We start from the raw sequence: 27,720 nt of genomic DNA on the forward strand, positions 1-27,720 counted from the left end.
CATATGCTATGGCATGGGCGGGGGCGCGCGCGTGCGCGCGCGCGCACACACACACACACACACACACACACACACACACACACACACCCCAAGCAAATAAATGGAAATATGTTTTTGTTATATTTGAGACTGGGTTTCTCTATGCAGTCCAGCTTTCCTGGAACTCCCTAAGTATACCAGGCTGGTCTTGAACTCAGAGGTCCTCCTGCCTCCCCAGTGCTGGCATTAAAGATGTGCATCACCATATGTGGTATGTAAATGTTTTTAAAGTTTAACAGACAAAGGGAGGGTTAGGCCTTCTTCCTTCTCATTGACAGAGCCTTTGGGGATCACTTTGAGCTAGGAAGGCAGATCTGCAGTGGCTGCCCCTTTACATATACGGAGGGGCGGCCACTACAGTAGCAACTAGGAACCTGCTTTGCTTCTTGAATTCTGCAGGGCTATAACTGACAATGGAAGAGCCCCAATCAAAGCACAGCTAGAAACCTAGAAACGGCCTCCCTTAGACTCCATATGACGATCTCTGTTTGGAGATAGGATATCATTATGCAGTACAGGTTGGTCATCTTTTGGGGTCCATTGAAATTTGTTGCAGTTCTGGAAACTCAGAAGTTCAAAATCAGAGACATGGTAAGATTGGTGTGGTAAAGGGGGATCCCTCTCCTTCCAAGATGCTGCCTATCTACTTCATCCTCGGCTGGGGAGGGAATGCTGTGATACCACATGGCAGAAAAGCAAATAAGGCCCATTAGAGGCTTCCAGACTTTTCATAAGGCACTAAACTATTCAAGAGGGTCGAGCCCTTATAACTTAATCATGCCCCAAAGGTTTCACTTCCTAACCTCCATCACAGGGAATTTCAATACATAATTTTTCTGGGGATTCAACCAGAATTGAGGTAGCACACCTCAGGAAAAGATGTGATTCAAACACTTCCCCAGGGTAAAGAAGCCTCCTCCAACCAGCTCACTCACCTCATTTCTCAGAACTCTCCTTTGCAGCAATGGACAGTGTGACGGGTTTGAAAGAGCACACACTTACATCCATATCAACTCAGTAACAAACTCTGCCTCTGCAATTTCCGAGTTTGGGATTCTGAGGTAAAGTCGCCTTATTTCCTGTAGCATATTTCCACAAAAAAGGGACTAGCAAAACATTAAAGGGCCTCTTAATAGAGAAACTGAACTCACAAACATGAGTTCAAATCCTTCAAGCTGGATGTATGGCATGAGCCTGGGATCCCAGCACTCACAGGACTCCAGCAGGAAGATTAAGAGCTTGAGGCCAGCCTGGGCTACAGAGTGAGACCCTACCGCACTAAAAAACAAACAAACAAACAAAAAAACTAGTACTTAGAAGCAAAGCCTAACACAGTGGCACACACTTGTTAATTTAATACTAAAGAGGCTGAGGAAATAAGATTTGAGTGATTGAGACCAGCTCTGGCTACATAGTAAGATTCTATATAAGTATATAAAAACCATCCCAGCATGGTGGCACAGGCCTTTAATCCCAGCACTTGGGAGACAGAGGCAGGCAGACCTTTACGAGTTCAAGGCCAGCCTGGTCTACATAGTGAGTTCCAGGACAGCCAGGGCTATGTAGAGAACAAGTTTCAAAAAACAAAACAAAAATCATATAAGCAAAAAAAAATAAATAGCCCATATTCTCTAAGATCTCTTTTGCTTCCTAATGATCTATGACATTTATTAAAAAGTCTCAAATCCTCAGGACAGACAGTAATAGGAATCCTCAGGACAGACAGTAATAGGACTGTTCCGTTGGAATCATGATGTCCATGTCTTCAACAGTGTGTTTTCAGTCCTGGCTGATTGAACTCATCACAATCCTGCCTCAGTCTCCAGAGTTCTGGAACTTCAGGAGTGAACCACTACAATGGCTTTCTTACCAGTATATAAACCAGAATAATTTTTGTTGGCACACAACTTCCTATTTATCACTCTTTCATATTTTTCTAAGGCCTGAGCTTTGCCTTTGAAAATGACTGCATCTTAACTAGAACTTCTAAAGAGGTGACCACATCACAATTGTGTTTGTTTAAGGAACCTAGAGCCTCACACATGCTAGACAAGTGCTCTGCTGCTGAGGTATATCCCCAGCACTCTTCATTTCTTAAGGCAGGGTTTCACTAAGTTGCTCAGGCTGGCCTGAACTCTTTCTATAGCTCATGCAGATTTTGAACTTGCAATTCTTCTACCTCAACCTCAAAGGTGCTGGAATTCTAGGCTTGTGCCATGAAATCCAGCTATTTCTTCTTTAAGTTTAATTTTTTCAGACTTTCTTACATTAGTCCTGTGTTAACATGATTCCCACTCCTTTCCATTCAACTCCTATCATGACCCCTTTCCAAACCTCTCAAATTCATAACCTCTTCTTTATAAAACCTACTGAATTCATTTAGTATTGCTTAAAATAATAAGAGCTTTAGTCGTTGGTTTTCGTTCCCCTACATCCCTCTTAGTTTTTTTTCTGAGACAGGGTCTTGCTTATATGTAAGCCCACTGTGGGCTGGATCTTCAGATCTTCCTGCCTCTGCTTCCTAAACACTTGTGCATCACCACCAACAGTTTAGGCGCTGTTCTTGAAAACCTACAGTGTCTGTTTGAGGTGCAGGAAGGACTTGGTCTCTTAGGTGTTTGAATTCCAAGTATGTTCAGTGCCGAGCACTGGCAGGGAGGGAAAGGGGCAATGGAAACCTCTCCGGGCCATTACAATAAGATAGCTTCCACTCACGAGTTCAAGAGAAACACGCGCACATTTTACTCACTCTCTCAACTCCTTCACTTCGCTCTCAACACTCTCACACCGCCGCACAGTTTGGAAGGGAAAGAAATCACCAGCGGTCACGTGAAGACGTAGCCCAACACGCAACGCCAAACTAGCTAACTAGCCAGCTAGCGCCAGTGCGCGAGGGCGCAGGCGCAAGACCTTCCTGGGCGGGGCTCCGGAAACAGCGCTGGAGCACCGGATCCCGGATTGGCCAGCCTGGAGGCGGACGGTTGGTTCTACCAGTCTGGTTCGGGCGCCGAGCTTGTGTAAGGCGGGAGCGAGCGAAATTCAAGCGTGGCTTTACTGCGAATTCATTTCCCTTGATCATGGAGGCTTCCCAAGGCTCAGCGGAAGTGGAGGCTTTGAGCCCACAGCTGGCTGCGAGTTATCTGAGGTATGCTTGGGCATCCTGGCGGGTCTGGCTCGCAGTTCCTGGCCTGGGGTGGGGGGTGGAATGGCTCCCACGCTCCCCTAGGAACCGCTTGTGGATTTGACCAGATTTCTAACCTGGGGAGCGTCTTCCCACCCCTCACCCCACCTCCCGCCCTGCCATATTAGTCAAATAACTCTGCAGTGTGAACTATTTAAGAGCCCGAATTTCAACTAACCGATGAAGTCCTTGAGTCTTTCTTAACCTGCCAGCCGTCAGACCTGGGCGGAAAAGAGGGAAACTGGTCCCCAGGTTGTTAGTAAATGGGATCTGAAAAAGAAATGCTATGTAGTGTTTGATAGAGGCTGTAAAATGCTTCATTTCCTGACCAGAGTGTTGACATTAAAGGAAAGAATGGCCAGTTATAATGGTCGGTGAGCGACGCATCATCCAGAACAGGAACCGTTAAGCTGTGTGACTGAATATATGCTTTCACCAGATGGCCGAGTCGGAGCTTGGTAATGTGGAGGGGAATATTTAACTATTAAAATTGTAGTACAGGGCTGGAGAGATGGCTCAGAGGTTGAGAGCACTAACTGCTCTTCCAGAGGACTCGGGGTTCAATTTCTAGCATCCATATAGTGGCTCACAACCGTTTGTAACTCCAGTCCTACAGGATCCTGTGCTCTCTTCTGGCTTCCACAGTCACTGTACCCATGTGGTGTACAGACATACATGCAGGCAAAACACCCATGCCCATAAAATTAATTTTGAAGAACGACATAAAACATAAGCAAAGGCTTTTTCTTAAAAACATGCTAATAGTGGCAAACAAATGTATGAAAGGATGCTCAAACCCACTCATTGTTATGCCTGGATAGCGGGGACCCCCAGAAGGCCACCACGGAGACCAAATCCCTTGTATAAAAGCAAAGAGCCTTTATTATCAAGCTCAGAGCTTGGACTCTGTCCAACACAGCAGTGAGAGCAGAGAGCCCTGAGCTCAGGCAGGGTAGTGTTTTTATCATAGCAGAGGTTGGGGCGAGAGGATTTCTAGGGTTCAGGACCCTGATTGGCTGACATTTGTCTAGGGTTGTCTGTAAAAGGGAAATAGGTGTGTGCTAGGCTCAGGGACATCTGGTGATCTTATTTAATCTAAGAGTTGAAACGTTTGGGGATGCCTGGTACTTCCCCTTAGATGCTATCTCATCCCTGGGTTAACTTATGGCTTTTCCTGGATCTGGGTTTTGCCTGCCAGTAAGCCTGTCACAGAAGCTGTGTCTGGGCCTCTAAGCCTGCCATGGCAGCTCCCTACCCGCCCCCCCAACTCATCAGTAAAGGGAAGAAAATCACAACTACAGTGGGGTGTGGGGCACCCCTCCCCTCCCCTCCCCCAGACTGGACTTCCAGATGGTTGTGCTGGGAATTAAGCCCAGGTCCTCTGGAAAAGCAGCTAGTGCTCTTAACCACAGTCAGCTCTCCAACACATAGGTGTATGTTGTTAACTTGTAGATTTTTTTTTTTTGAGACAGGTTTTTACTGTGCGTAGCCCAGGCTGCTCCTGAACGCTCATCCTTTTCTCTCAGCCTCCAGAGGGATGGTATTACAGGTGTGTAACTTCAGGTCCCACTGAATTAAAGTTCGGTGTCAGGGGTGGACAAAGCTACCGGTATTCTGAGGAGTTTTCCCTCCAGGGACTTCCTCTGAGGTAAAAATGTAGAAAAAAAAATTCAAGACAAACCAGAGTGAAGCAAAGTTAGTGAGTCTATGAATATTTAGAGCTGGAGTCAAGTAAGAAAAGGACAGTGCGTGGGGGTATATTTCATAAGACAGTTGGCTCCCCTGTGTCTTCACAATGGCTGTCTCTGTATAAAAGTCTGTGACTTTCCAAGTCAGATATCTCAAAGGATGTAGTTTACAACAGGGTTTGATTAAATCATGCTTAAAATGTAATTAAATTAAGAATATATGAACTGTTTTTTTTTTCTTTTTATTTATTTATTTATTTGTTTTTTGAGACAGGGTTTCTCTGTAGCTTTGGAACCTGTCCTGAACTAGCTCTGTAGCCCAGGCTGGCCTTGAACTCACAGAGATCCGCCTGCCTCTGCCTCCTGAGTGCTGGGATTAAAGGCCTGCACCACCACTGCTGCAGGCCTACTTGTTTTTCTTAAAGAATGTTCTTTTGCAAGTGAAAGGTTTTATGAGGTTCACTGTTTAGATTTAGGGCTGAGACCAGTGCTAATTCAGGGAAACTCAAGGTTACAAACTTCCGGCCAGTTTGTTTGTTGTTTTTAACATTCTTGTTTGAAATGCCTTTAGAAAAACACATTCTCTGTAGGGAGTTTTGGCTTTGTCAATGTGTTGAAGTTTCTTGATGCTCCATCAGCAGGAAGGGCAAACTAGGTATCTGAACATTAATTCATCAGATTTGCAGATATTTCCCCCAATTATGTAAGTTGACTTTTAGCTCTTTAAATTTTGTCTTCCCCACACCCAGGGTATTGTCTGTGTACACACACACACTAAGTCGGTTCCAGGGGTTGCACTCAAGTCCCCATGCAGGGCTTTTACCCACCCGAGCAATCTCACCAGCCTGCCTTTTCTCTACAAAACAGTTTATTGTGGAAGGTGCCTTCTTACTGTGTTGTTTGATGAACAGAAGATTTTACATTTTGCCCTTATTTATTTAACTCATAAAATAGCCTGGTTTCCTAAAGTAATACCACGAGCTATTTGTCAGGCTAGAGCAACCAGTCCTTATGGTAGTGCATCATGTCTTTAATTCCAGCACTCACAATCAAAATTCACAATCAAAAGTTTAAAGTAGTATAAAATGTTAGGAACAAAACAATTTACAATGTTCATTTTTTTGTGTGTGTTTTTGAGATAGGGTCTCATTATCTAGACCAGGCTAGCCATGAATTCCTGGATGATCTTACTGCACTATGTCCTGAGTTCTGGGATTACAGGTGTGTGGCAGCAGATCCAGCAAGTATTCGAGTTATGTTTCGTTTTTAGGACAGAAAGGGTTTATTTTAGCTTATACTTCCAGGTTACAGACCATTACTGTCACATTATATTCACAGTCAAGAACAGAGAGAAATGAATGAATGCATGCTTTTCAAGTTTTGCTTTTTTGTTTTTCAAGACAGGGTTTCCTTGTGTGGCTTTGGCTGTCCTAGAACTCAATCTATAGACCAGGCTGACTCAAACTCAAAGGTCTAACTACCTGGCTTTGCCTCCTGAGTGCTGGGATTAAAGGTGTGCATCACCACCACCTGCCACAAGTAGTTTGTTTTTTGGTTTTTGTTTTTTGGTTTTTTTTTTGTTTTGTTTTGTTTTTGGTTTTTTGAGACAAGGTTTCTCTGTGTAGCTTTGTGCCTTTCCTGGAACTCACTTTGTAGACCAGGCTGGCCTCGAACTCACAGAGATCCACCTGCCTCTGCCTCCTGAGTGCTGGGATTAAAGGCATGCGCCACCACCGCCCAGCTACAAGTTTTTAATAAATAAAAATATTTATTTTTCTTAAAATGTAAATAAAATATATACAATATTCCAGGTATAGCAACACCAGAATTTCACTTATAAAAGAGGTATAGTTTGTATTTATTAATAGTAAGTTCAATTTTTTTTTTTTTTTGGTTTTTTCAAGATAGGATTTCTTTCTGTAACCTTGGCTGTCCTAGAACTAGCTGTGTAGCCCAGGCTGGCCTCGAACTCACGGAGATCCACCTGGCTCTGCCTCCCAAGTGCTGGAATTAAAGGCATGCACCACCACCACACAGCTAAATTTACAATTTTTTTTTATGTATATGAACAAATCCAGGTCCTCTGCAAGAGCAGTAAGTGCTCTCAATCATTAGGCAATGTCTCCATCCAGGTAAAGTTTTTTCTATAAAAATGTATTAGTGCCTGTGTGTACATTATTTGTGGGTGGTGGCATGGGTGTGGAACTAGAGATCCTTAAACGTCAGCCTTCTGAATACCAGGATTAGAGACATGTGCTACTATGCCATGTTTAAGTTTTACTTTTTCTGGGTAGAAATTCTGTTATTTATTTTCACAAATATGAGTGGACTAAGGGGTGTGTATGTGTGTGTGTGTGTGTGTAAAAATACATGTGCATGCTTTATTGTATATATTGCTAGTGATAGCAATTTTGAAAAGGAAACAGCAGTCTCCATCCTGTTTTGGCTATGCTGAAGGTTGAACCTGGGGCTTTATGCTTCACATATGCTAGACAAGTGCTTTCTCATTGAGCTACAGCCTCAGCCCAATCGACATACCTGTTGGTAGGGAAATTGTGAAATAAAGAATAGTGCATCCATGTCCGTACACTGGAATACCATGGAGCTGTTAAGGAAATAGTGTATAGCATGAAGGCATGGCACATTCTTTTCAGTTTCAGTGTTTGTGCAGATTATCCTACCTTACTCTGTCCTTTCAGTTTCTTCATCTCCTTTTTTGAGGTTCTCTTATCCTTTTCCTTTACACCAGTTAACGTCACAGTTGTACCGTATGCCCTGCACTACTAGTTAACATCACAGTTGTACCGTATGCCCTGCACTACCTGTTAACGTCACAGTTTTACCGTATGCCCTGCACTACCTGTTAACGTCACAGTTTTACCGTATGCCCTGCACTACCTGTTAACGTCACAGTTTTACCGTATGCCCTGCACTACCTGTTAACGTCATAGTTGTACCGTATGCCCTGCACTACCTGTTAACGTCATAGTTGTACCGTATGCCTTGCACCACCAGTTAATGTCATAGTTGTACCGTATGCCTTACACTATCAGTTACCACAGCACCTCCTGTATTGACCACCTTGCAGAGACATGGATGGATCCTGCTGTGGTTTGACGAAGGCTTGATCCCACCGAAACTCAGGTGGAGATTTAATTGCCAAAGTAATGGTCTTGAGAAATAGTGGGGCTCTGGGGCTCTGATGAAGGGATTAACTGTCAGAGCAGGTTTGCTTCAGTGTTAGTCACTTTCTGTTGCTATAACAGAATACCTGGGGAAAAAACAGCTTAAGATTTATTTAGGCTCCCAGGGCAGTGGTGGCGCACACCTTTAATCACTTGGGAGGCAGAGGCAGGTGGATCTCTGTGAATTTGTTGCCAGCCTAGTTTACAGAGCAAGTTCCACGACAGTCACACACTGTCTTCCTGTCTCCAAAACCAAAACAACACCAAAGATTTATTTACGCTAACGATTTTAGAGGTTTTGGTACATAGTTGGCTGACTGCATTGCTTTTGGGCCTTCCTTGGGTAAGGCAGAAGCTTCACGAGGGAGTTAGCATAGCAGAGGAAAGCGGAAGGGGCGGCGAGTGACCTGGGACAATGTGGACTTCTCCTGCGCAGTCTCATGCTTCCTGGGCTCCATCTTCTAGGTCCCACCCACTCCCAATGATGCTATCAGATACTGATTTCATCAAGGGATTCATCAATCGATCCTTTGATTAAATTAGAGTCATCAGGATCCAGTTTGGGGCTCAAAAGTCTCCATCTTTGAACATTACATGGTTACTAGGCCTTCAGCGCAATTTTTCTTTCTCTTAATAATTAGGGTTGTTTTTTTTTTTCTGTGCATGTGTGTGTGCATCTTTACACACACATGTGGAAGTCAGAGAGCAACTTTTGTGAGTTGCTTCTGTCCTTCCACGATGTGGATTCTGGAAATTGAACTCTAGCTATCAGATTCGGTGTCAGGTACCTTACCCTCTGAGCCATCTTGCTGGCCTGAGGTTTTAGTTGGGGGTGGGGATAGTTGTGAGTGTAACACATGTGCATGGATGTGTGCAGATGCCTGCATCTGTGTGCAGATGTACAGAGGCCAAAGAAGGACACTGGGTATGTGCTCCGTCACTCTCCGTTCTATTTCTTTGATATAGATCCTTACTGAAACTGGAGATGGGTTGGTGGCCAGCAATTCCCAGGCAGGCCTTGTGTCTGTTCCCAACAGCACTGCAATTACAGGCGTGCACATAGTCAGACCCAGCCTTTGACGTGGATGCTGGTGGGTCCCTAGAGTTGGGCATTAAGTGCTCTTACCCACTGAGTCATCTCTCTAGCTCCAGTATATGAGTTTTTAAGATACGAATGCATTTCTTATTTCTTATTCAAACCAGAACAATTCCTTTTGTCCCTTGTCTGTCTTTCCTTTTGTTTGGTTTTTCCCTTCTTTCTTTTGCATCCTGTTTCTCCTTCTACTTTTCTGCCATGCATAGAGCATCTTGTAGTATATACCAGAAGCTGAACAAGTACTAGTACCGTATTCTTGGATTTCCAGAACTGTGAGCCAGAAATTAACCTTTATAAATTATCCAGCCTCAAGTATTTTGTTATAGCAACAGGAATACACTGAAATGGACCCCCACTCAAATTTGGTTCATATACCAAGACTTCTGGTGCCACACACCCAACCAAGATGATATAAAAGTATATTAGATACATATGGGGCTTTCTGGAGAAAGAACAGATTTCCAACTCTGATTTGAAAGTGACTTGAGAAAACAGGCAAAGGATATATATTTGGGATTTTATCATGGCTGGGGTGGTACTAAGGTGAAGGTCCCTCCCTGTGGAGGCGCTGAGACATGGCATGGTTTGAAATTCCTTCTGGTGACAAAGGAGGGTGTGTTTTCTGCTTGCCCAGCACAAGCAGACAGAGAGGTGGGGGTGGAACTGAAAAGAGTCAGCAGTGTGTTCAACTTTCTCATTGCTATGACAAATGGCTGGCAGAAACCATTGAAGAGAAGAAGGATTTTATGATTTATTTAGATGGACTCTCATGTAGCACTGTGTAGCTGAAGCTGGCCTAGAACTCCCAAAGCTAACTATAGGTGTGTGCCCCCTTGCCTGGCCGGGAGGATTTATTTTTGTTCACAATTCCGTAAGTTTCAGTCCATTATAACAGGAAGAGTGTGACAAAGCAGAGCAGTAACATGTCCCCAAAGACATACCTCCAGTGATCCGCTTCCTCTAAGGAAGCTGTTTCCCAATAATATTATTATAGTATGGATCCACTAGGGGATCAGTCCTTTCATTATGTCAGAGCACTCGGTCTTACTGCTCCAGGAACTGTTCTTTACAAGCCCAGAGTTGTGTTTTACTAACTTCTTTTTCTTGTTTTTTGTTGTTGTTGTTTTTTTTTTTTTTTTTTTTTGGTTTTTTGAGACAGGGTCTTTCTGTAGTTTTGGTGCTTGTCCTGAATCTCGCTCTGTAGCCCAGGCTGGCCTTGAACTCACAGAGATCTGCCTGGCTCTGCCTCTCGAGTGCTGGGATTGAAGGTGTGTGCCACCTCTGCCCAACTTTTACCAACTTCTTAAGCATTTCTAAATTCAATTAAGTTAAATTAACCATATTAATTGCAGCTATACTTCATTAATGGAATATCACACACACAAACACACACACACAGGGCCTCATGCTTGCTAGGCAAGTGCTCTGTCGTTCTTTTCACTTTTTAAAAAATTTTGAAGTAGAGCCTCATTAAGATACTTAGGCTGGCCTTGAACTCAGGTATCCAGGTAACCTTTAAAACTTGTCATCCTCATGCCTTAGCTTTTCTAGTGCTGAGGTTATGGGTATGTACCACTAGACTTGGCTAGAATCACATTTTGTTGTTTATTTTTGAGACAAGGTCTCACATAGGCCAGACTGGCCTCCAGTTGAATTTCTGGTCCTACTGTCTCTACCTCCCAAGTGCTGGGATTATAGGTGTGTACCACTATGCTTGGCTAGACTCACTTTTTTTTTTATTTTTTTTTTCGAGACAGGGTTTCTCTGTGTAACAGCTCTGGCTGTCCTGGAACTCGCTCTGTAGACCAGGCTAGCCTCAAACTCACAGAAATCCACCTGCCTCTGCCTCCCGAGTGCTGGGGTTAAAAGTGTGTACCACCACCGCCTGGTCATTGACTCACTTTGTAATTACACTTTCCTTATCTAAATTTTAAGCATTCCACTCTCCCCTACCTTACTTAGTGTAGGATGCCAGTGTGAATAACCATTTGTTATCACTGCATCACTGGGCTCTACAGCCCTCTCATGGGGTCTATTCACTCTCCCTTACTCAATTTGGGCTCTCATTTTTCTTTTTACATAGCCTGAAGTTCAGAGTCAGTAATATAGAAACTTTCTTGTATATAATTGTAAATTTCTCTTCCCTGACCCCCTGTATTTTTATCCTCTTGGCAAGACTACAACCTTCACGTGGATATTATCTTATATGGTAAGAAAGTGTTAAGGGCCATGGTAGAATCAAGGTCACCAATCAGTTGGCCCTAAAATATAGAGATTTCCTCCAGATAATTGCAGGTGTCCTTAAAAGTGGTGGAGAAAGGTAGGAGATCCAAGTGATACTAAGTAAGGAGGACTCAACAGATTTTTGTTGGCTCATGAGATGGAAGGAGCTGTGATCTAAGAAATGTGAGCAGACCTAGAAGCTGGAAAGAAAAGATTCCTCCTGGACCCTCCAGAAAGGGATGCTGTCCTACTGACACCTTGAATTTTAGCCCATGAGACCTGTGGCAGACTCCTACAGAACCACAGGATAGAAGGTAATATGTGGCAATGAGCATGGTGATACACACCTGGAATCCTAGCACTTGGAGGCAGAAGCAAGAGGGTTACTGGGAGTTCATGCCCAGCCTGATCTACATAGTGAGTTCCAGGCCAGCTAAAGTTACACGGTGAGACCATATCTTAAAACTAACAGAAAAGATAATACGTGCCTATATGGTAGTCTGTGCCTATAATCCCAATGCTCAGGAGGTTGTGGCAGTTGCATTAAGTTTGAGATCAGCCTGGACAACATAGTTCCAGTCCAGCTTAAGCCATAGAATGAGACCCCTGTTTCAAAAATGATAATACAGGGTTGGAAAGATGGCTCAGCGCTTAAGAGGTCTGAATCCCAGCACCTACATGGCAGCTTACAACCATCTGAAATGCCGGTTCCAGGGAATCCATAGGCACTATGTGCACATGGTGCACAGACATACATGCAGGCAAAACACAAAGTGAGGGGTTGGAGAGATGGCTCAGTAGCTGCTCTTCCAGAGGTCCTGAGTTCAATTCCCAGCAACCACATGGTGGCTCACAACCATCTGTAATGACGATCTGGTGCCCTCTTCTGGCCTGCAGGGACACATGCAGACAGAACACTGTATACATAATAAATAAATTTAAAAAACAAAATAAGATAAACATTTTTAAAAAGATAATATAGCTGTCCCTCTCTGTGTGTCCTTAGAGATCAGTTCTAGATTTCCCTTGAATACAAAAAGCTGCAGGTACTCAGTCTCTCATTTAAAATGATATCATATCTGTGTCCTAGTTTAAATCATCTCCAGATTACTTACAATGCCTAATACAGTGTAAATCTATGTACATAGTAATTAAGCTATTCTGTTTAGGGAATAATGATAAGGAAAAAAAGTATGCATATTCAATACCTGTCATTTTTTCCTAGTATATTCTTTTTTTTTAAATCAAGTTTATTTTATTTCTTAATTATTGGTATGTGTGTATATATGTGTAGATGTGTATGTGAGTGCAGGTGACCTCAGAGAACAGAAAAGTGCATTGTATTTGCCTGGGTTATGGGCTGTCGTAGCTTCCTGATATGGGTGCTGGGAATCATAGCTTGGTCCTATACAAGAGCAGTACACGCCCTTAACCACTGAACCATTTCTTCGGCCTTCCATATATTTTCAGTCCACTGTTAGTTAAATCTGTGGATATATAAACCATAGCTATGCAGGATCATCCATAATTATTGTCAGACAGGCTCATAACATTACTTGGCAGTCATCTGTTCTACTAGATAGATGTTTCTTTTTTTTTTTTTATTATTATTGTTATTATTTTATAACACCATTCAGTTCAACATAATAGCCACAGAATCCCCTGTTCTCCCCCTCTCGCCCACCCCTCCCCCCAGCCCACCCCCCATTCCCACCTCCTCCAGATCAAGGTCTCCCCCGAGGACCGGGGTTGACCTGGTAGACTCAGTCCAGGCAGGTCCATTCCCCCCTCCCAGACCGAGCCAAGTGTCCCTGCATACGTCCCAGGATTCAAACAGCCAACTCATGCAACGAGCCCAGGACCTGGCACCAATGCACAGCTGCCTCCCAAACAGATCAAGCCAACTGACTGTCTCACCCGTTCAGGTGGCCTGATCCAGTTGGGGGCCCCTCAGCCTTTGGTTCATAGATCCTGTGCTTCCATTCATTTGGTTATTTATCCCGGTGCTTTATCCAACCTTGGCTTCAACAATTCTCGCTCATATAAATCCTCTTCTTGCTCACTAATTAGACTCCCAGTGCTCCACCAGGGGCCCAGCCGTGGATGTTAGATAGATGTTTCTTATCATTCTGCTTTTCAAAGCCTCAATACCCCCCTCATCTCTGACCCTGTGACCCTGCTTCCAGTTTCACTGGATTGATGGAAGCAGTCAGAAGAGACTGTCCACAAGCTTCTCCCTGCCGACTCATGTCCTGATGTTGTTCCCACTGTATTTACTGCCTTGTGTCCTGTTAGTATGGGTAGACTCTTCATGTGTCTAGTTGAGGCTCTGGTATAAGGACTTTGGTCTAACTTTTGTTGTTGCTAGAAAACAACGGACAAGAAGTACTTTCGTTTTGTTTTTTATTTTTCCCAGACAGGGTCTCTCTGTGTAGCCCTGGCTCCCCTGGAATGAACTCTGTAGACCAGGCTGGCATCAAACTCATAGATCCATCTGCCTCTGCCTCCTGGGTGCTGGGATTAAAGGCATACACCACCACTGCCCAGCCAAAAAAATACCTTTCAAGCTGGTGTGGGAGGTAGAGGCTAGTCTGGGCTACCTAGAAAGACCCTGGCTTTTTAATTTCTTTTAAAAAATTTTTTTTAAAAATTGAAAGTAGATTTTTTTTCATACAATATATTCTGGTTACCATTTCTCTTCTCCCAACTCCTCCTAGAATCTCCCCACATCCCTACCACCCAAATCTACAACTTTTCTTTCTCTTTCTCATTAGAAAACAAACAGGTTGCTGGGCGATGGTGACATATGCCTTTAATCCCAGCACTCAGGAGGTAGAGGCAGGTGAATTTCTGTGAGTTTGAGTCTAACTTGATCTACAAAGCGAGTTCCAGGACAGCCAGTGCTACACAGAGAAAACCTATCTTTTTTTTTAAATAATTTATGTATTTTTATTTTATGTGCATTGGTGTTTTGCCTGTATGTCTGTGTGAGGGTCCCCTGGAACTGGAGAGTTACAGACAGCTGTGAGCTGCCATGTGGATGCTGGGAATTGAACCCAGGTCCTTTGGAAGAGCAGTCAGTGCTCTTAACCACTGAGCCATCATCCAGCCCCGAGAAACCCTGTCTTAAAAACCAAACCAAACAAAAAGAAAACAAACAGGTATCTAAAAAATAATAATAAAAGCAAGGAAGTTTTCCAATTTTCAGTAATACTAAGATTGATCAGAGGGCTCACTGGTCATAGTTTAATTCTTCCTTTGCAAACTTGAATTCCCCCTTTATGATGAAGTAATATGTTGGAGAAACGTAGCATTCTGTGAATATCCTGTTTTCTGCCCACCTTTCATCCTTCCTTAATTGATTTCTCTGGAATTTTGTCACAATAATGAAAAAGCTAAGCAACACAAAATGGTACATATTATCAGTGTGACATATTTCTATTGATTTTTTTTTTTTTACTTTGACTTTGCCTGGCCTGGAGCTCACTATGTAAATCAGTCTGGCTTCGAACTCAGATCTGCCTACTTCAGCCTCCTAAAGGCTTATAGATTGTACCACTACACCCAGCTCTGTTGACCTTGATCACCTGGCTTAAATTTTGTTTGCCAGTTCATCAATGTATAAGGTTAATTTCCCTCGGAGGGACCCTTTTCCATACTGTACCGTTTGTTAGTGTGTTAGTTAGCACGTTATAATGAACAGCACACATTTAAGGAGTAGCAATTAGTCCTCACTTCATTGAGGGTAGAATGTTTACCTTATTTGACATTCTCTGTGGGAGATTTGTCTCCATATTTATTTACTCAATTTTATTGCTGTGGGCTCATGAACATTATTTCATACTTTTGAGTTATATACTACAATTCAAGGTGTTCTACATCTAAGCATGGGGATCTGCTTCAGTTGGTTCCTGAGTCACCTTGACACATCCACATCTTTACAGAGTTAGGTTTTTTTGCTTTTTGTTTTTGTTTTTGTGATACAGGGTCTCTTGTAGCCCAGGCTGGTTCTGATCATCTTCCTTTACCTTTGGAATTCTGAGATTATAGCCGTGCACTACCACACCCATTCAAGTTAGCTTTTGTGGGTTTTTTTTTAAAGATTAATTTATTTATTAAGTATACAGTGTTCTACCTACATATATGCCTGCAGGCCAGAAGAGGGCGCCAGATCTCATTACAGATGGTTATTAGCCACCTTGTGGTTGCTGGGAATTGAACTCAGGACCTCTGGGAGAACAGTGCTTTAACCTCTGAGCCATCTTTCCAGTCCCCCTTTTGTGGGTGTTTTTCTACCTCAGTATTCTGAACATATCTCTACCAGTGCATTTAACTCAGTGTATTTAAATCACAAAACAACCTACTTTTCTTGGACTCCAGGTTCATCTTTCATGGTTTATTTCTCACCATGGTCCTAGAATCACCCATGTTTTCAGAGAGCTGGTTCCTTTAGTTGTGGAGTTATATTAGAATCCTTGATGTGGTACTAAGTGTGCTTGTTGCTACTATCATTGCTTCTAGACCCTCTTTGAGGACAGAGAGCAAGTAAGCAGATGTGTATACTAACCCATGTGTGTACCTGTCTAGATATTTCTCTCTACATTAAAGTAGACATGGATTTGTACTGTTGTCCCCAGCTCTGATCTGTCCCTCCGTAGCTATCTCTCACCATGTCTGTTGTAAACTCCTACTCCAGCAGTCAGAAACTTGGCTCCTACAATCTGTCTGTCATCAGTCACTCACCTGTTCAAGTCCACTATCCATGAATTATTGCTGTTAAAACAGAAGTTCTGCTGGGCGGCGGTGGCGCACGCCTTTAATCCCAGCACTCAGGAGGCAGAGCCAGGAGGATCTCTGTGAGTTCGAGGCCAGCCTGGTCTACAGAGTGAGCTCCAGGAAAGGCGCAAAGCTACACAGAGAAACCCTGTCTCGAAAAAAACCAAAAACCAAAACGAAAAAAACCACAGAAGGTCTGGTGATTGTAAGAAAAACGAGCAGCAACCTCGTTCTCAGTTTGTCCTGCACTGTCACAACATAGATCATTGCTGACACCAGATGGGTGGAGGAGATTCACACATTTGCACACACACTTTGAAGCAATTCCAACAGTTTCTATTGCTGGGATAAAGCACCATGGCAAAAACCACTCGGGAGGGAAGGGGTTTATTTAGCCTCACAGCTTAGAGCCCGTCACGAAGGAAGGCAAGTCAAGGCAGGAACTGGAGCAGAGCCCACGGAGGAGTGCTGGTTACCGGCTTGTTTGCTAGTGTTTGCTAGTGCCTTCCTCAGCCTGCCCAGGGGTGGTACTGCCCACAGTGGGCTGGGCCCTCTCACTAAAACACTACATCTACAGACTTGTACGCAAGACCACCTTATGGGAGCATTCTCAATTAAGAGTCCCTCTTTCCAACCAGACTGGTAGTGTGGTGCACCTTTAATCCCGGCACTTGGGAGGCAGAGGTAGGCATAGCTCTGTGAGTTCCAGGCCAGCCAGGACTACATTGAGAGACCTTGTCTCAAAAAAAAAAAATCCCTCTTAGATATGCTATAGGTTTGTATATATGTTATGTGTACAGGTTTGAGTCCTGATCCCTTGATCTATATACTTCTAATAGTCTGTGATGATGTGATGATTCCTCTCTCTCTCTCTCTCTCTCTCTCTCTCTCTCTCTCTCTCTCTCTCTCTCTCTCTGTGTGTGTGTGTGTGTGTGTGTAGTGTTAGATGTATAGGTGTGTGGGTGCATGTATGTGAGGGTGCATGTGCATATATGTATATATCATGTGGAGGTCAGGTACAGCCTCAGCTGCCATTCTTCAGGCTCTATCCACCTGCTTTTTGAGATAGGATCTCACATTGATCTGGAACTCACCAATTAGGCTAGGTTGACTGGCCAGCAAGACTCAGGGATCCTCCTGTCTCCATCCCTCACCCAGGTTTGGGATTACGAGTCCTTGCCACTACTCCCACTTTTTTTTAATTAGTTTTCCGAGACAGGGTTTCTCTGTGTGACTTTGCGCCTTTCCTGGAACTCACTCTGTAGCCCAGGCTGGCCTTGAACTCACAGAGATCCACCTGGCTCTGCCTCCACCGCCTGGTCACTACTCTCCCTTTTTGCATGGATACTGAGGAGCAGACTCGGGTCTTCATGCTTGTATGGCAAGCCTGTTCTGGCTGAACTGTTTCTACAGCCTTTGTAGCTTTTGAAACATTTTATGTGTGTGTTGTACCAGACTTTTGCTTTTGGGCCACCAACCAGCTTCCAAATCATCACACGGAGACTTACTAGTTATGAAGCTCGGCCAAGGCTTAGGCTCGTTTCTTGCTAGCTCTTATAACTTAACCTGTTTCTCTTCATCTATGTTTTGCCTCAGGGCTTTTTACCTTTCTTCTGTATATCTGTGGCTGGCTGGCTGGTGGCTGCCTGGCTTCTGGCCCTAGACGTGTCCCCCTCTTACTCCCTCATTCCTCCTCCTCCTCTCTCTCCAGCTTATTCTCTCTGCCCATCAGCCCTGCCTGTCCCTCTCCTGCCTGGCTGTTCAGCTTTTTTTATTAGACCAATCAGGTGCCTTAGGCAGGTATGGTGAAACAACACATCTTCCCATCGTTAACAAAGGCAGCACAAACAAATGTAACATACTTTCACATAGTTAAAGTAATATTCTGCAGCATACACAAATGTAACCCATCTTTGCCTAGTTAAAATAATATTCCAGCCAGGCGGTGGTGGCGCACGCCTTAATCCCAGCACTCGGAAGGCAGAGCCAGATGGATTTCTGTGAGTTCGAGGCCAGCCTGGTCTACAGAGCGAGTTCCAGGACAGGCACCAAAAGTACCCAGAGAAACCCTGTCTCGGAAAAAACAAACAAACATAATAATAACACTCCACAGCAGTGTGTGCCTGAGTGTGAATGCACCATGTGCATGCAGGAGCCTGTGGCAGGCACTTCCCACCTTACACATTTTTGCTTTGTTTTGGAGATAGAGTCTTTCCATGTAGACCTTGTGATTCTGGAATTCACTGTATAGATTGGAGTTAAGGACAGAACTGAACCCATGATCTCTGCCAAGAGATCTTAACCACTGAGTTCCCTGTGATGATTTTAATACATTGAGTTATTATATAAATGCACTGTGTGCTACACAGTTTTATGTCAACTTGACACAAGCTAGTCACCTGAGAGAAGAGAACCTCAAGAAAATGCCTCTATAAGATCAGGCTGTAGGGGCTGGAGAGATGGCTCAGAGGTTGGGAGCACCGACTGCTCTTCCAGAGGTCCTGAGTTCAATTCCCAGCAACCACATGGTGGCTTACAACCATCTGTAATGAAATCTGGCGCCCTCTTCTGTACACATAATAAATAAATAAATTAAAAAAAAAAAAAAAAAAAAAAAAAAAGATCAGGCTGTAGGCAAGCCTTAGGGCATTTTCTTAATGGTTCATGGGGGAGGGCCCAGCCCACTGTGGGTGGTATCTTCACTGGGTTGGTGGTCCTGGGTTCTTTAAGAAAGCAGGCTGAGCAAGCTGGGGGAAGCAAGCCAGTAAACAGCACCCCTCCATGGTCTCTTCATCAGCTCCCGCCCTCAGGTTCCTGCCCTGTTTGAGTTCTGTCCCAACTTCCTTCAGTGGTGAACAGTGATATGGAAGTGTAAGGTGAAGAAACCCTTTCCTTCCCAAGTTGTTTTTTGGTCATGGTGTTTCATCATTCATCATAGCAATAGTTACCCTAACTAAGACACACTAGTGCACTTCTGGGAATATTGAGGCAGAACAACAGATCCACCCGGGACATGGGGTAAGAAAAACCTTAAGTGAGGCCTCAACTGTATCTTTTTAAAAACTTCTTATTGGTATGTATTAATTAAATAAATTGTGGTTTCATTACGATACTTTAATGTGTGTGTGTGTGTGTGTGTGTGTGTGTGTGTGTGTGTAGACAGTACTTTGATGGTCTTTATCTCCTTATTACTCATTTAAAATGATTTGTAGTACCATCTGGTTATTTGTTTGTTTGTTTGTTTGTTTTTTGCAAATAACATAATTTCCTTCTCTTCCTCCTTCTCTTCTTTTTTTTTTTTTTTTTTTTTTTTTGAGACAGTATTTATGTAGCCCTGGCTGTCCTGGAACTGCTGTGTAGACCAGACTGGCCTCCAACTCACAGATCGGTCCGCCTCTGCCTCCTAATGCTGGAATTAAAGGTATGCACCACCATGCCTGGTGACTTTCTTCTTAGTAATATCTGAGTAGTGCTCCATTGTGCATATAAATATATGTGAAAAACATTAGTGTCAATCACCTGGCTACTTTTATGGCTCTGAATTCTTACATCCCAATACAGAGTCAGAAGATCTGATGTTGAAGCCCAGAGATCTGTGTCTTAACAAGCCCCCTCCCAAGAAAGTGTATAGAAAATTGAGAATCGTTGTCTTATTTTCTTTGTGGTACTGGAGATTGCACCTCGACCTTTGTGAATGTTAGGCAAGTCTCTACCATTGAGTTATATCACCAGCCTGAGAATCAACGGGTTGTTTGTTTTGTTTTTGTTTTTGTCTTTTGAGGCAGTGTGTAGCTTAGGCTGGCCTTGAACTAACGATGTGCACACTGGAGTTGGTGTGTCACTGCCTCCACTGGAACTACAGGTGTGAGGTGTCAGACCTGCCTCTGAAAATCTGTAAAGGATGAGTGCGGTGAAGTGAGCGTCGTGCAAGAGCAGAGTGTTCTAGGAAGAGGACGGCGGGGTGAGCCTGCACTTAGAGGACACAGAAGCATGACGGGTGTAAGCGCTTGGAATAAAATGGATAAGGCGCAGGCCTTCGATCACAGCACTCAGGAGGCAGAAGCAGGCAGACCTTGGAGTTTGAGGCCAGGCCAGTCTGGTCTAGTCTACACAGTGAGTTCCAGAATAGCCAGGGCTACATAGCACTATCTCTAAAACAAAAAATGTGTAAGGTGGGAAGTGACTAGTAAAGGCAGAGGGGTCATAGGTTGCTGGCTATGTCAGAGAGGACTTGTAATACCAGATTAAGCAGCTTAAACTTGGTCCACCAGAGACATTTTTAAATTATCGCCATCATCGAATGCTTATGCCGGGCATGTCGCCTATTGACACTATCCAGTTCAGTGACATCCATTATATTCCCATAAGTGTGTGGTGTGTTCAGGTAATTGTGCACCTTTCACTAGCTAATTTTAGGACATTGTCATTACCCTCCAAAGAAATCCATACCTGTTAAGCCCTAGCGGGTTATAAAGTGGTGCCTCATTGTGGTTTTGCTTCCAATTTCCCCATAACCAACATGGAGTTCTTATTTACCTCTTATTTATTTTGTTTTATGTTTTGGGGGTTGGTTTGTTTTTGTTTTTAGTTTTCGAGACAGGGTTTCTCTGTGTTGCCCTGGCTGTCCTGGAACTCACTCTGTAGACCAGGCTGACTTTGAACTCACAGAGATCTGCCTGCCTCTGCCTTCAGAGAGCTGGGAATAAAGGCGTGTGCCACCGCACCCAGTTCTAGAAAGTGTTTCTATTATCATTTTTTAGGAACCTCTGTATTACCTTCCATAGAGGCTATACTAATATACATTCCCAGCAGTATGTAAAGATTGCTCCCTCCCCAGAATTCTTGCTTTATTTGTGTGTGTGTATGTGTGTGTGTATGTGTGTGTGTGTGTGTGTGTGTGTGTGTGTGCGCGCGCGTGGGTCAGGATGGAGTCTCATTGTGGTTTTTATTTGCATTTCCCTGATGACTAATATTGAGCATTTATTCATATAATCCGTTGTCCATTTTTATTTTGTGTTTTTTGAAATAGAGTCTCATGTAACTCGGGTTGGTTGTGTAGCTCAGACTGACCTTAAATTCCTAGTCCTGTCTCTACCTTCCAAGTGTTGAGATTATAGGCATAACACTAACTGTATTTCTTCTTTGTTTTGAGACAGGGTCTTAACTCTAGCCCAGGCTGGCCTAGAACTTTAAAAAGGCTTTTTTTTTTTTTTTTTTTTTTACATCTGTCTGTCTGTCTGTCTACCTATCTATCTGAGTGCAGGTTGGTAGATGCACGTGACACAGCATGTTTGCAGGTCACAGGACAACCTGAGGAAGTCAGTTCTCTCCCTCTACTATGTGGGTTCTAGGGATCAAACTCAGTGGTCACACTTGGTGGCAACCCCTCTACCCTATTGAACCATCTTATCAGCCCTGGCCTAGAACTCTTGATCCTCTTCTCTCAGCCTCTGAAGTGCTTAGAGTGCAAGTGTGTATTTTTTCTTTTTTTTTAAATTTTTTTATTTTATCTTTTTTTATTTATTATGTATACAGCATGTATGCCTGCAGGCCAGAAGAAGGCACCAGATCTCATTACAGATGGTTATTAGCCACCATGTGGTTGCTGGGAATTGAACTCAGGACCTCTGGAAGAACAGTCAGTGCTCTTAACCTCTGAGCCATCTCTCCAGCCCTAAAGCTTATTTATTTATTATTTTTTGTGTGTGGTATTTCAAGACAGGGTTTCTCTGTGTAGCTTTGTGCTTTTCCTAGAACTCACTCTGTAGCCCAGGCTGGCCTCGAACTCACAGAGATCCACCTGCCTCTCCCTCCCAAGTGCTGGGATTAAAGGTGTGTGCCACCACTGCCAGGCCTTTTTTTTTTGAGACAGGGCTTCTCTGTGTAGTTTTGGTGCCTGTCTTGGAACTCACTCTGTAGCCCAGGCTGGCCTCGAACTCACAGAGATCCACCTGGCTCTGCCTCCCGAGTGCTGGGATTAAAGGTGTGCCCCACCACTGCCTGGCATGTGTGTATTTTTTTTTCTGTGCTAATATCTGCTACCCTGAATTAAGGGCTTTAGAAACCCAACTTAGTTACAGGGCTGGATGAACCTCAGCTGGTAAAACAATTGCCTAGAATGCACAAAACCCTGAGTTCGACCCCCAGCACCACACATAAAATTGAGCATAGCACATGACTATAATTCCTAGCACTCATGAGAATGGGTTAGAGGCTGGGGGATGACAAGTTCAAGGTCATCCTTGGCTATATGGTGAGTTTAAGAAGAACTTCCTGAGGTGCTTGAAATTGTCTTTAAAAAAAAAATCCCAGCCGGGCGGTGGTGGCGCACGCCTTTAATCCTAGCACTTGGGAGGCAGAGCCAGGCGGATCTCTGTGAGTTCGAGGCCAGCCTGGGCTACCAAGTGAGCTCCAGGAAAGGCGCAAAGCTACGCAGAGAAACCCTGTCTTGAAAAACCAAAAAAAAAAAAAAAAAAAAATCCCAACTACAGTCTGGATTCAAAAATGGCCTCTGAAGCTCTCATAGAATATTCAGTCTGTTTCCTTTCTTTCTGTTCCCCTCCCTTTCTCATATTGGCAATTGACCCCAAGGGCTCCTTCAGGCCAAGCAAGTATTTTACCACTTGAGCTATACCCCTAGTCCCATGTCATATTTCTTTTCCTTTTTTTAAATAGATATGTGCAAGAAGCCAAAGAAGCAGCTAAGAATGGAGATCTGGAAGAAGCATTGAAACTTTTCAATTTGGCAAAGGACATTTTTCCCACCAAAAAGGTGATCAGCAGAATCCAGAAACTAGAGGAAGCTTTGGAGCAGTTGGCAGCAGAAGACGAAGATGATGAATTCACAGATGTGTGCAACTCTGGCTTGCTGCTTTATCGAGAGCTGTATGAAAAACTCTTTGAGCACCAGAAAGAAGGCATTGCCTTTCTCTATAGCCTATATAAGGATGGAAGAAAAGGGGGCATCTTAGCAGATGATATGGGACTGGGAAAGACTGTTCAGATCATTGCTTTCCTGTCTGGTATGTTTGATGCTTCACTTGTGAATCATGTGCTGTTGATCATGCCAACCAATCTCATTAATACCTGGGTCAAAGAGTTTGCCAAGTGGACTCCAGGAATGAGAGTCAAAACCTTTCATGGCTCCAGCAAGGGTGAGCGTACTAGAAGCCTGACACGGATTCAACAAAGGAATGGCGTCATTATCACTACCTACCAAATGCTAATCAATAACTGGCAGCAACTTGGAAGCTGTAATGGACAAGCATTTGTATGGGACTATGTCATTCTTGATGAAGCCCATAAGATCAAAAGTGCCTCTACCAAGTCAGCAATATGTGCTCGTGCTGTTCCTGCAAGTAATCGCCTCCTCCTCACAGGAACACCAATCCAGAATAATTTGCAAGAGCTGTGGTCCCTATTTGATTTTGCTTGCCAGGGCTCCTTGTTAGGAACATTAAAAACCTTTAAAATGGAGTATGAGAATCCTATTATTAGAGCAAGAGAGAAGGATGCTACCCCTGGGGAAAAAGCCTTGGGACTTAAGATATCTGAAAACTTAATGGAAATCATAAAACCCTATTTTCTCAGGAGGACCAAAGAAGAAGTGCAGACGAAAAAGGCAGACAACCCAGAGGCCAGACTTGGTGAAAAGAACCCAGGTGTTGAAGCCATTTGTGAGATGCCTTCCCTTACCAGGAAAAATGATTTCATTGTTTGGATACGTCTTGTGCCTTTACAAGAGGAGATTTATAGGAAATTCGTGTCTTTAGATCACATCAAGGAGTTACTAATGGAGACACGCTCACCTCTGGCTGAGCTGAGTGTCTTAAAGAAACTCTGTGACCACCCCAGGCTGCTGTCTGCACGAGCCTGTCATTTGCTAAATCTAGAGACTGCCACGTTCTGCGCTCAGGATGACAATGAGCAAGAAGGTGTCTCAGATGTGGACAGCATTGATCACTTAACTGACAATGCACTGATGCAAGAGTCTGGAAAAATGTTATTCTTAATGGCCCTGCTAGAAAGACTTCACGATGAAGGACAGCAAACGCTGGTGTTTTCTCAGTCAAGACAAATTCTCAACATCATTGAGCGCCTCTTAAAGAATAAGCACTTTAAGACATTGAGAATTGATGGCACAATTACTCATCTCTGGGAACGAGAAAAAAGAATCCAGTTATTCCAGCAAAATAAAGACTACTCTGTTTTTCTACTTACCACTCAAGTAGGTGGTGTTGGCCTAACATTAACTGCAGCAACTAGAGTGGTCATTTTTGACCCTAGCTGGAACCCTGCAACTGATGCTCAAGCTGTGGATAGAGTTTACCGAATTGGACAAAAAGAGAATGTTGTGGTTTATCGGCTAATCACTTGTGGGACTGTAGAGGAAAAAATATACAGAAGACAGGTTTTCAAAGACTCACTAATCAGACAAACTACTGGGGATAAGAAGAACCCATTCCGCTATTTTAGCAAACAAGAGTTAAGAGAGCTCTTCGCAGTTGGGGATCTGCAGAATTCTGCAACCCAGATGCAGCTTCAATCTCTGCATGCTGCTCAGCGGCGATCTGATGAGAAACTAGATGAGCATATTGCCTATCTACACTCGCTGGGCATAGCGGGAATCTCAGACCACGATTTGATGTTCACCCGTGACCTGTCTGTCAAAGAAGAACTTGCCGTGCTGGAAGACTCTCTATACATTCAACAGCGAGTGCAGAAAGCTCAGTTCCTTGTTGAATCCGAATCTCAAAATACAATGGGAAGACAAAGACCTGGAAATGAGGAGGCCTGGCTCAAAGCACTCGCAGTTCCTTCTCAACAGAAGAAGAAAGGTCCTGAACTGAACAAACCCCAGCCTCGACCTTCACACATGCTCACTAATCCTACCCAGGTAGAGGCTCTCAGTTCTCAGATGGCCAATATAAGCATTTATGACCAGTCTGCAGAGAGTGAGCCCCAAGATCACTCCACGGCACATGATGTCACTCTGCTGCAAGGTGATCCGCACCACTGTGAAAGTACATTTGATGCTGGTACTGCAGCTACTTCTCCCCAGGAGCCTGGAGATACAGGAGGAGTTTGGACTGACTCTTCACTGGGACCTGCAAAATGTTTTGCAGCTGAAAATGAAGCTGTGCAAAAGAAGGCATCACAAGTGTCGCCTGGGCAGGAGTCCCTGCCAGAGAACCTTCTGGGAAGTTGTAATTATTCACCTAGACAATCCATCAAGGCTGATCTGGGGGCAAATTTAGATCTCCAGCATAGTGTGCTTTCATCTCACGGCAGTCCCACAGCAAATGAAAATCAAAACGTAGAGTCAGATGTGCATACGATTGAAATATCTGATGTCTTGTCAGCATCCTCTAGTGCACCGCAGGGTGCTCAAGCAAGCGAGGCCCAGTTGGAGTTGGAAGAGAACCTTTTAGAATCACCACCACAGTTCGCGTGTGACTTCAATCTTCTCCTGGAAGACTCTGCAGACACTAGACAAAATCTCTCCAGCAAGCTTTTGGAACATGAGAAAGAAAATAGCTTGCAAAGCCCTGCAGCTAACTCCAGGGCAGAGTCAGCCCTTAATCTTAGTTTGGATTCTTCTAATAAGAGTGATGAAGAACCAGAAGTGATTAGTGTGAAAACCAGAAGCAAAGCTAGAAGGATCCTCTCAGACGATGAAGATGAAGAAGATGCTTTGAAAGGTATTTCCAGCACAAGTTCATTAAACACCTCTCCCTTTCAGTTCTTCTCATCTGTGAAACAATTTGCTTCAACTCCCCAAAATGACACCAATCCACCTGGAAGGTTCTTTTCACCCAAAATCCCCGATAACGTGAATACATCCTTGAATTCTAGGAGATCTCTGGCTTCCAGGAGGTCTCTGATCCATGTGGTTTTAGATGACGTGGAGGATATGGAGGAAAGGCTTGGTAACAGCAGTGAGGAGGAGAGTGCTCCAGGTCATTCGGAAGAAGAAGAGAACAGCGACGACGACGACAACAACAACGATGAAGCCTCAGCGTGCACAGAACAGGGTCCTTCTGGGGAAGCCCAGGCCTCGGGAAACAAGCCCAGCAGCTTGTCTGTGTCTGAGCCTGGTTCTCAGGCCCCAGAGAGCTCTGCCTGTGCCCCTGAGCCGTCGTCGTCCAGTGAGCCTTTGGTTGACCCTCCCCAGGATCCGGCAGCGGAGGCTGCCGATGACTACGAGACTCTGGTAGCTCGTGGCAAAGAACTGAAAGAGTGTGGGCAGATCCAGGAGGCTCTTGACTGCCTGGTTAAAGCGCTCGACATAAAGAGCGCGGACCCTGAGGTCATGCTCATGACTTTAAGTTTATATAAGCAACTTAACAGTACCTGAGGGCTTCAGGGCTGGTCAGTATGTCTAAAGTGAAACAATATAAAAGTTTAGTTCAGTATTTCTTCTCTTGAATATTTCATTTTTTCCTTTTAGACATATTTTACAAACTTTTAGAAGTTTTTTATTTTTCATTAATACTTTCTAAAGTTTTTGTGAAACTATTGGGTTATTTTTTACTCTGAAAAGGACCATCTTGTCTTGTCGGTTCAGATCAGAAAATTAAAGTGACTTTTCTCAAGTGTTTTCTTTTCCGTTCATTTTCTTTCATGAAGTGATAGGCAGAAGTACACAAAACTCTCTAGTTAGAACAAGAGTTTGTCGTTTAGCCTTTCCAATCCTAAGACATCCTAGGAAAGTGGAGTTTGTGCTCCCGGCCTAGCTGCAGACAGTACCTTTGCTGGCATCCTCAGCTCCTCTAGTCTGCCCTGGAATCTCCTCTACCAACTCATCAGCCATTCTTCTCTCACCCTCGACTGTCTGCTTCGCTTCAGACCAGTTATGCTATGGGTTGGGGTTTTGTTTTTTGTTGTGGTTTTGGGGTTTTTTGTTTGTTTGTTTTAGTTTTTTGAGACACGGTTTCTCTGTGTAGCCCTGCCTGTGCTGGAACTCACTCTGTTGACCTGGCTGCCCTGGAACTCAGAGCTCCACCTGCCTGTGCCTCCCGGATGCTGGATTAAAGGTGCTTGACACTAGGCCCCATTAATGCTGGTGTTTTAATGTTGTCACATCCTCTCTGTGGGTGGTAGACTAGATAGAATCTGATTCACCCTCAGAAACACATGCAGCATGGTGTACGCTGTCACCCCAGAACTAGGCTAGTGTTTAGAAGGTGCCTTCTGGATATTGATCAGATCACACAGGCTCTTGTTTCATTCTTACCGTATCCTTTGAGGTGCAGAGTGAGTGAACTGCCCATGATGAGACAGTAAGACAGGAAACAGACTTAACCTTGTGCTGAATGAAAAGCAACTATGTAGCACTGATCTCTTGGCTTTCATCACTTTTGACCCGGGTGGTGGTGGGAGTCCATATTGAAACAGTTCTCTGGACAACAGCCAATGCTCTGCTATTCAGTTCGGCTACTACCCAGAGTTAGCACGAGACGACAGGTTTTAGGCCTCAGTTCCCCAAAGACTGCCTTCACGGGGTAGTGTTAGAGAATTTTCTCCCGTGTG

At 44.0% G+C, this 27,720-nt stretch overlaps 1 protein-coding gene across 1 annotated transcript; it reads left to right on the forward strand.

Moving 5' to 3' along the window:
• The first annotated feature begins 2,995 nt into the window (after positions 1 to 2,995).
• Positions 2,996 to 26,786, forward strand: Ercc6l (ERCC excision repair 6 like, spindle assembly checkpoint helicase). The gene is made up of 2 exons (XM_006996050.4): positions 2,996 to 3,184; positions 22,864 to 26,786. Exons 1-2 carry the CDS (start codon positions 3,117 to 3,119, stop codon positions 26,543 to 26,545), a joined length of 3,750 nt encoding a protein of 1,249 aa, XP_006996112.1. The 5' UTR covers positions 2,996 to 3,116; the 3' UTR covers positions 26,546 to 26,786.
• The last annotated feature ends 934 nt before the right edge of the window (positions 26,787 to 27,720 follow it).

The sequence above is a fragment of the Peromyscus maniculatus genome, chromosome X (genome assembly GCF_049852395.1).
Source record: "Peromyscus maniculatus bairdii isolate BWxNUB_F1_BW_parent chromosome X, HU_Pman_BW_mat_3.1, whole genome shotgun sequence".
In the NCBI taxonomy this organism is placed as follows: domain Eukaryota; kingdom Metazoa; phylum Chordata; class Mammalia; order Rodentia; family Cricetidae; genus Peromyscus; species Peromyscus maniculatus.